General features: G+C 61.6%; 2 protein-coding genes across 4 annotated transcripts in view; one reads left to right on the forward strand and one right to left on the reverse strand.

Annotated features, from left to right (window-relative positions):
• Window positions 1-8,183, forward strand: part of ZNF142 (zinc finger protein 142) — a 10,135-nt gene extending 1,952 nt beyond the window's left edge. The window contains exons 4-10 of the mRNA XM_009274946.1: window positions 21-214; window positions 744-1,556; window positions 1,807-1,984; window positions 2,674-5,479; window positions 5,680-6,111; window positions 7,070-7,175; window positions 7,568-8,183. Of these exons, the coding sequence (XP_009273221.1) occupies window positions 21-214; window positions 744-1,556; window positions 1,807-1,984; window positions 2,674-5,479; window positions 5,680-6,111; window positions 7,070-7,175; window positions 7,568-8,067 (5,029 nt within the window). The 3' untranslated portion in view covers window positions 8,068-8,183. The remainder of the gene's footprint in view (window positions 1-20; window positions 215-743; window positions 1,557-1,806; window positions 1,985-2,673; window positions 5,480-5,679; window positions 6,112-7,069; window positions 7,176-7,567) is intronic.
• Window positions 8,184-8,335: 152 nt separating this feature from the next.
• Window positions 8,336-9,085, reverse strand: part of PLCD4 (phospholipase C delta 4) — an 8,407-nt gene continuing 7,657 nt past the window's right edge. For all 3 annotated transcript variants that reach the window (XM_009274948.2, XM_009274947.2, XM_019470945.1), the window contains one exon: window positions 8,336-8,976. In XM_009274948.2, the coding sequence (XP_009273223.1) occupies window positions 8,867-8,976 (110 nt within the window). In that variant the 3' untranslated portion in view covers window positions 8,336-8,866. The remainder of the gene's footprint in view (window positions 8,977-9,085) is intronic.

The following is a 9,085-nucleotide window of genomic DNA, read 5'->3' on the forward strand; positions in this document are numbered from 1 at the left end:
ACCGCCACAGCAGAAGCCAGGCCAGCAAAGCCGGCAGGCACCGGGGAGGGCTCCTTGGAGGGGCAGAAAGCATCAGCTGGAGAAGAGGAGTTGGACAGCGGCGGGGACGAGTCGCCGGAGGAGGATGGCGAGAGCCCCTGCGAAGGCGAGGCCAAAGAGGACAGGAAGGCGGCTCCTGAGAAAGCCAGAGTGCCGCAGGCACAGCACTTCAAAGGTAGGATGCGGGGCACCGCGGGGCCGTACCGGGAGCTGCCCGGGCTTTGTATTATGAACAAGCAGCGTGGCCTCGAGACTGGCAGGGAAACGTGGGCCGGGCTGGTGGGACATGTGGGCCCTGTGCTGTCCAGCAGCCTCGCGTCTCCTGCATGTACCAGTGCACTGTTCCCGCCTCCCCTGCCCCCTGCCCAAGCAAACACGTCCCTTCTCCTGTTGCCCGTCCTCAGCTGCTGCCAGGCTCAGGCAAAAGCAGGCAAAAGTCTGCCTGGCTTTGGGGACCGGGGCATGCAGGCAGGCCTCATTCAGGCTGCGCTGGATCGTCTTTGCCAGTTGGGCTGGAAAGAGCCCTCCTGAACCATGCTGGTGGCTTGGGATGAGGACAGTCCCGCCAAGTAAATGGCTGCTGTGTGACCGTGTATATGATAAGCCCTCACTCCGGCACAGCTGGATCAGGGAGAGAACATCTGCCTGTGCTCTTCTTCTCTGTCTCTTCCCTGCTGACGGCTCCCCCTCCTCTCCTCTCACAGGGGACATCACGGAGGGCTCTGAGTACCTCTACAAAACCCACATGTGCCCCGAATGCAAGCGATGCTTCAAGAAGCGGACACACCTGGTGGAGCACCTCCACTTGCACTTCCCCGACCCCAGCCTGCAGTGCCCCAACTGCCACAAGTACTTCACCAGCAAAAGCAAGCTGAAAATCCACATGATGCGGGAGACGGGCGAGAAGACCCACCGCTGCCCGCTCTGCCACTACAGCTCAGTGGAGAAGAACGCCCTCAACCGCCACATGGCCAGCATGCACGAGGACATCTCCAACTTCTACTCCGATGTTTACTCTTGCCCCGTCTGCGAGGAGAAGTTTCGCCTCAGCCAGGCCCTCAAAGAGCACTTGAAGACTCACAAAGCCGAGCCCAAGAGGCTGAACTGCTTCCAGGGGGGCTGCAGCTACTGTGCGGAGGACCGGAAGGAGTTTGTCCGTCACCTCAAGGATGCTCACGGCATCAAGGCAGTGGAGTGCAAGTACCACGCCTGCTCACTGCTCTTTGGCACGGCTGAGGCCATGGAGGCTCACCGAAAAACCCACTATGCCTTCCACTGCCAGCAGTGCGACTTCATCTGTTCCAACAAGCACGTTTTCCGCAAGCACAAGAAGCAGGGGCACCCGGGCAGCGAGCAGCTCCAGTGCAGCTTCTGCCCCTACGCCACTTTCAACCCCGTGGAGTTTCATGACCACGTGGGCAAGATGCACGCCAACGAGAAGATCCACAAGTGCACCGAGTGCACCTTTGCCACCGCGCACAAGAGGGTGCTCATCCGGCACATGCTGCTGCACACCGGTGGGTGTCTGCTGCGGGGGTCCTGAGAGCCAAGCTGGGATGGGGGGGTCCTGCCCCGGCTCTGGGTGGGCAGGGAGGGCTGGGTCGGGGCTCCTGGGTCCCATCACTGGCTCTGCCACCCTGGCGTCACTTGGCTGAAGTCGTGGCGTGGCCTCAGCCCTGCTGTTAGCCCCAGCTCCTGCTGAGCTGGTTTTCCCACGTGCTGCCTTATCTAGCTGTCGTGCTGAGGGCGTTCCTGTGTTGCCTGCAGGAGAGAAACCTCACAAGTGTGAGCTCTGCGACTTCACGTGCCGGGACGTGAGTTACCTGTCCAAGCACATGCTGACCCACTCCAACGACAAGAACTTCATGTGCACCGAGTGCGGGTACATCACCAAGTGGAAGCACTACCTGAACGTCCACATGCGCAAGCACACTGGAGATCTCCGGTATGACTCCTGGCCCTGCTGACCTGGCAGCATAGTCAGGGCTCCCCAGATCCTGCTCTGGGAGTGTGCTGCTCTGGGCTGCGTCGTGTGCCAGACTCTCTCATGCCTAGGGGATGGCTACAGCCTGCTCTGTCTGGCACATAAGAAACATGGTCTTTGAGCTTGCAGGTTATTGCCAGCACGGTGCTGTGGAGGCAAAGCTATCTTTGGTGTCTCCATGCCGCCAAGGAGGTGTATTACCGCATCAGTGCAGCTCTGAGCTTGGGTTCATGGGCTCTACTGATGTTCGTGGGCCAAGGTCAGCTTGAGCACCTGCAGGACTCTGCAAAAATTTGTTTCTGCCTCTGTATTATCACCTCCTTCGGGTCTAAGCCTGCCTCCAGGGATGCTGGAGGTGCTGCTGGTGTGATACGTGTGGAGGGGCGTGACGTGGTCACTGTATGGGATACCGAGGGAATCTACCTCCCGTCCCCGCGCTGGGGGTGTAAAGCACCAGCAGTGCCAAGGGCTGCAGCAGGGAGGAATTGCTTGTGGTAAGAGCTGCCCAGGTGGCAAAGGTCAGATCCGGCAAACCGAACAGTACCCCTTCCCCATGTGTCCAGGACGGGGAAGCAGAGCTCAGCGTGTCTGACAGGGTTCAGCCTGCCCCGGTTCCTCACTCTTCCTGACCAATTCTGCTTTCCCCACAGGTACCAATGCAACCAGTGCTCGTACCGGTGCCACCGCGCCGACCAGCTGAGCAGCCACAAGCTGCGGCACCAGGGCAAAAGTCTGATCTGCGAGGTGTGCGCTTTCGCTTGCAAGCGCAAGTACGAGCTGCAGAAGCACATGCAGGCGAAGCACTCGCAGAACTACCAAGTGCCCATCTTCCAGTGCCAGTACTGCGCCTACCAGACCAAGTACAAGCAGGCGCTGCTGAACCACGAGAACTGCAAGCACACCAAGCAGAAGGAGTTTCGCTGTGCCCTCTGCTCCTACTGCACCTTCAGCAACACCAGCCTCTTCTTCCATAAGCGCAAGATTCACGGCTACGTCCCTGGTGACAAGGACTGGCTGGAAAACTACGCCAGCAAGGAGCTGGCGATCAGCTCATCTGAGGCGCTCTTCAGCTACGAGCTCAGCGGAGCCCTGCGTGGGGATGCCAGCTCCCCCCTCGCCAGCAAGGAGCAGTGGGCAAAGGCGAAGCCGTCCCAGCTGGAGTCCCAAGGGGAAGAGGGCTACCAGCAAGCATTTGTGGTGCCTCTCCTTGGGCAGGGTGCCGCTCCGCCGGAGAACGGTGGCGAGGCGGAGGGAGGAGGTGTGGTCGAGGGGGATCAGAGCTGTCCCGCTGCTAGCGATGCCCTGGGAGATGACTGCATGCAAGGAGATGCTGCCACAGGCTCGACTGAGCTCGCCGCTTCTGGGGACGTGGCAGAGAGCTGCACGTTGCACTTGGAGGCGCTGAACGTCTCGTCTGACCCCCTCCTGGAGCATTTGACTGGAGAAGCCTGCGTGGCGCAGCCGGAGAGCGTGGAAATGCTGTCCTGCAAGGAGCCTCCCACAGCCTATGAGATGCTGGGCTCCCAGGATGACCTGGGCTTGGAGGACAATGACAATACGCTCGAAGACATCCCAGACTTTGAGGAAGAGGAAGCAGATGTACAGGAGGACGAGGCGGTGAGGCTGGAGGACAGGGTAGCAGCAGGAGACAGCCAGGGAAAAGGCTCCCTAAGGCAAGCCACGGGCCATCTTGAGGGGTCGTGCTTGGACCATCACAAGCTGGTGGCAGACACCGAGATGAGAGGGACCAACCAAGCTGAGCTGCCAGAGGCCTGGCTCAGCGTGCTGAAGACAGCCGAGCAGAGCCACCTGCCTGTCCCAGAGGACACACCTGCCTCCGATGACGATGCCAGAGGCGGCTCGGAGTCAGTGCTGAAGGCGCTGCGGAAGCAGGACAAGGAGCAGGCGGAGACGTTGGTGCTGGAGGGCAGGGTGCAGATGCTGGTGGTGCAGTCAGAGAGCCAGATCTTTAAGTGTGAGAAGTGCTCGTACATCACGCGGAAGGAGAAGTCCATGTCCCTGCACTCCAAGGCCAGCTGCCAGAGCCGCCGGGCCCCGCTTGTGTGCCGCGAGTGCGGCGCCAGCTTTAAGCAGCAAAGGGGGCTCAACACCCATCTCCTCAAGAAGTGCCCAGTCCTCCTGAAGCGGAACAAGATCCTCAAACCAGCTGGTCAGGAGCCACCTGGCTTGTGCCAACCTGCTGACCAGCCTGGTGATAATGGTACGGAAACAGCAGAGAGCGAGAGGGGAGGCTCGGAGGAATCTGGACATGCCGAGAGCCCCTGGGAAGCTGAACTGCTGCCTGATAAAACGCAGACAGCAGACAGTCCTTTGGCTGGGGAACGGGCCTTGGGCTGTCCTGCCTCTGAGAAACCCCTGCCGGGTGACAGCACAGAGGTGGCGGAAGAGCCTCCCCAGCAAGGGGATGGGGCTGAGCCAGGTGGAGCTGCTTGTTCCCGCCAGCCTGGGAAACCCTCGGAGAAATACCGGCTGGAGGGAGGGAAGCTGCACTGCAATGCCTGCTCCTTCGTGTGCTCCCGTGTCTCCACCATCAACTCCCACGTGGAGGACGGGTGCCGGAGCCTGGAGCAGTTCTGGTGCTCCCTGTGCCCTGAGGCCTTCCGCTCCCGGCGGGCCCTCAAGAGTCACTGTGCTGAGAAGCACATAGTGCGTCCTGAGGAGGATGGACCCCAAAGCACCGAGCTCCCCAAAGGGGACCCGGCCAGCGTTGATACGGGCCAGCCCGGTGAGCCTCCCCTGGACACAGCCCCCCCAAAATCCACCCTGCCCAAGAGAAGGCGTTTCTCCTGCCCCACCTGCCCCTTCACCTGCCACCAGGAACGGGCCATGAAGACACACAAGAAGAGGGGCTGCGTGGCACTGGGCGAGTTTCGCTGTGCCTCCTGCCCCTTCACCTCCAAGGCGGCCAAAGCCCTGCGGCTGCATCGCAAGCTGCACCGCAAGCACTACAGCAAGCGGCCGCAGCTGCAGTGCCGCCAGTGCGAGTTCACCTGCAAGCAGGCCCGCTGCCTGCGGCAGCACATCCGCATCAAGCACGAGGGGGTGAAGCCGCACAAGTGCCACTACTGCGAGTTCAGCACCACGCGGCGCTACCGCCTGGAGGCCCACCAGTCCCTGCACACTGGCGTGGGGCGCATCGCCTGTGGCATCTGCAGCCAGACCTTCGGCACCAACTCCAAGCTGCGCATCCACCGCCTGCGGGTGCACGAGAAGACGCCCACCCACTTCTGCCCGCTCTGCGACTACAGCAGCTACCTGCAGAACGACATCACCCGCCACGTCAACAGCTGCCACCGTGGCGAGCTCAACTTTGGCTGCTCCCGCTGCGAGGCTCGCTTCAGCTCCGAGACGGCCCTGAAGCAGCATGTCCTGCGGCGGCACGAGGAGAAGGTGTCCTATGGCTGTCCACGCTGCGGCTTCGTGTGCCACAGCGAGGCCACACTCAAGTGCCACGTGCAGAAGCAGCACCCACACCTGCAGTGCAGCACCTGCAAGGAGACCTTCCCCACCCGGGAGGCACTGGAGGAGCACAAGACGCAGCATTTCAGCCACCGCTGTGAGCTGTGCAGCTTTGCAGCCAAGGAGCGGCAGCAGCTGGTACGGCATCACGCTGCGGCTTCGTGTGCCACAGCGAGGCCACACTCAAGTGCCACGTGCAGAAGCAGCACCCACACCTGCAGTGCAGCACCTGCAAGGAGACCTTCCCCACCCGGGAGGCACTGGAGGAGCACAAGACGCAGCATTTCAGCCACCGCTGTGAGCTGTGCAGCTTTGCAGCCAAGGAGCGGCAGCAGCTGGTACGGCATTACGTGGAGAGCCACGAGCCAGCTGCCCCCCAGGACAAACCCCTGCGGTGCCCCTTCTGCGACTTCGCCTGCCGCCACCAGCTCGTCTTCGACCAGCACATGAAGGGCCATGGGGGCACCCGCGTGTACAAGTGCTCAGACTGCGAGTACACCACCAAGAACAGGCAAAAGATCACGTGGCACATCCGCATCCACACCGGCGAGAAGCCCTACAAGTGCCACCTCTGTAAATACGCCTGCGCCGACCCCTCGCGTCTCAAGGTGAGAGTCCTGCTTGGGGATGGGGGATATAACCTACTGCATCTACGTGGGTTGGGGGGGATCCAGACATGGGGATTTGGGGAAGAAGAAGAAACTCCAAGGGGAAGTTTTGTTCTCTCCTCTTCTCTGTGGCCCCTACAGAAATAGGAGGCGAGCAGGTAAAACTCATGTGGGTACAATATGTTTCTGTCCTAAACCCTGCTCCCTGCTGTTGCAGATTAAGGGGAAGAGGGATTTGTAGCAAAGCAACAAGGTGGGCAGCTGTCCAGGTTCACTCTTCTTCCCACTGACATCTCTAGCGTCCTCTGGGTGCAGCTGGCCGTGCCCCCGTCATGGGGCAGCCTTGCACCACACGAAGCCAAGTTTGGCTGCCTGCCGGCTAGCAGCGTGCCCTGTGGCACCAGTTAGACACGGTGCAGGGAAAGCTCAGCTTCCCTGCAAGCAGAGCCAGACCCTGCCCTCATTTCTGTAGGTGATTAGCATCCTCATGCATGGTAAAGGGCCTTTCCTAGAACAGGAGGGCCAGGCGTGGGGTAATGGAGGGGAAAATGGTCTGGTTTTGCTAAAAGAAATATTGACGTTTTTAATGGCCAGGCTGAGCTGGAGCCCTCTGGGGCTGCCTGGGCGAGGCTGCGCAACTTGCTTAGCTCAGGGCTAGCTCTGTTGGGCTGGGTTTTAACCTGGACTTTGCCCTGAATACCAAACTGGGGAGAAAAGCCTGTGCCCCTCCACAGGCTGGGACAGAGCAAGCTCAGCAGTATGGGGGTCTCATCCTGACCCTGCTGTGGATCCCCCCCTGCCCATAGTCTGCCAGGCAAGCAGACAGCCCTCATTACCCCACGCGGTTTGAGATGTCAGAGCTGTCTTTGAGCCCCTCGCGGGCACCCCAAAGCCCTGCACGTTCCCAGGGCAGGTGGCATGGCCTCATCCTGACCCTGCCCTCTTGCCCTGTGCCCAGTACCACATGCGGATCCACAAGGAGGAGCGGAAATACCTCTGCCCCGACTGTGGCTACAAGTGCAAGTGGGTGAATCAGCTCAAGTACCACATGACGAAGCATACGGGTGAGTGCTGCCCGCCAGGGACGGGCCGTGGGGCACCGAGGAGGGCTTTGGGGCTGCGCGGACCCCAGCTCCATGTTTCCTTTGCTACCAGTGGCCCAGCTGGAGGCGGGGGAGGACCCCTAGCAGTTGGGGGGCAGCACATTCTTGTGTGCTGGTGGGTTGGGGACAGTGCCCCAAGGTGGGAGGGAAGGCGGGGCGGTATGGACCCCAGGGGCCAAGGCATGGTGCCTTGGAAATTTGGGGTTTTGAGGTGCCTGCTGGTAGGCTGCACCTTCCCAGCGCCGAGGATGGTGTGTATGGGGGTCCCTGGGGACCGATGCCATTACGGGGATGGGGAGACCCACAGGAGGGGGCACCGTACCCCCATCCCAGCCCCTTCCCCATCGCTGTAGGCCTGAAGCCATACCGCTGCGACGAGTGCGAGTACCGCACCAACCGGGCGGACGCCCTGCGAGTGCACAAGGAGACGCGGCACCGGGAAGCCCGCTCCTTCATCTGCGAGCAGTGCGGCAAGGCCTTCAAGACCCGCTTCCTCCTCAAGACCCACCTGAAGAAGCACAGCGAGGAGAAGCCCTACGTCTGCAATGCCTGCGGGCGGGCTTTCCGCTGGGCTGCCGGCCTGCGCCACCATTACCTGACCCACACCAACGAGCACCCCTTCTTCTGCCGCTACTGCCCCTACAAGGCCAAGCAGAAGTTCCAGGTCATCAAACACATCCAGCGGCATCACCCCGAGCGCGGGGCCGGCGACCCCAGCCAGGGGGTGGGCAAGGACCCCAGCACGCCCACTGTCCACCTCCATGCTGTGCAGAAGGAGAGGCGGGCTGAGGGGCCCCCCGGGACGGAGCAGGAAGGAGGGTGCCCTGCGGAGAAGAACAGTGCTTCGCAGTGAGGCCAAATCCTGACTGCTTTAAGGCCCCGGTGGCACAGGCCTGCTGCAGAGATGTATGTGTGTGTGTATAGGCATATATGTATATGGGATGTAAAATATGCGGCTGTATAAAAGGAATCTCTCAGCTCCTTTTAATCCTTTTTCTCTGGGCCGTTTGGAGCTCTGTGCGAGCCGTGGGGCAGGTGCCTGCAGGGAGAGAGTGCGAGCAGAAGCCCAGCTCCTCGTCTCTGTCCCCAGCGCCACTGCACCCAGACCCGAGCCTGCCTGTCACCGAACAATTTATTAAGTTGCTTACAGAGAAAGGACACGGCAAGGGTTAGTAACGGGCACCGGCCAGGAGCACCCCTGGGGGCTGTAGGATCCAGGGGCTGTGATGGGGCTCTGCAGGGTTGGGGGCAGTGAGGACCGACTCCTCTCCCAGCTCTGCTCAGCCCTGGGGTTTGCTCGGCTCCAGCCTTGCTCCCCTGGCGGGGGGGGACCAGCCCATGCGGCAGAGCCGGGGTGCTGTGTACCATCTCTCTGCCCGCGGGCCAGGGAGGGCTGCATGTGGGGGCGGCAGGGGGCTGCACCAGTGCAGACCCCACACTCATGCATGGGAGGCAGCGTCCCAAACCTGGGAAGGGGAGGTCAGTGCCTTTTCCCAGCCCCTGGAGGCTGCTGCAAATGGGGGCACAGCAGTGACGACGACACAGGGATGACGCAAACAGCTCAACAAGAGGGCGATGCGGTTGGCTCTGCGGCCCCAGCTGCTCGGGGCCATCTCTATGGCTTCCATCCAGGTCCTGCTCGCCCCGTGGGCTCAGTCCTGCTCCGGGCCGGGCGGCTCGGTGATGTGGATGTGGACGAAGAGCGAAGAGGGTGGGATGCTGGTACCATCCTTGGAAAGGAGATGGATGTGGCGGTAGCCTGCAGGGGGGACAGCGAGGCTCTGGCTGACGGCTGCCCCCACCCTGCTCTCTAGCACCCAGCTGAGCCCAGACACCCCTGTGGGGCTGCCCTGGCCCCCCCCCCCCCCGGG

The sequence above is a fragment of the Aptenodytes forsteri genome, unplaced genomic scaffold (genome assembly GCF_000699145.1).
Source record: "Aptenodytes forsteri isolate BGI_AS27 unplaced genomic scaffold, ASM69914v1 Scaffold255, whole genome shotgun sequence".
Taxonomy (NCBI): Eukaryota; Metazoa; Chordata; class Aves; order Sphenisciformes; family Spheniscidae; genus Aptenodytes; species Aptenodytes forsteri.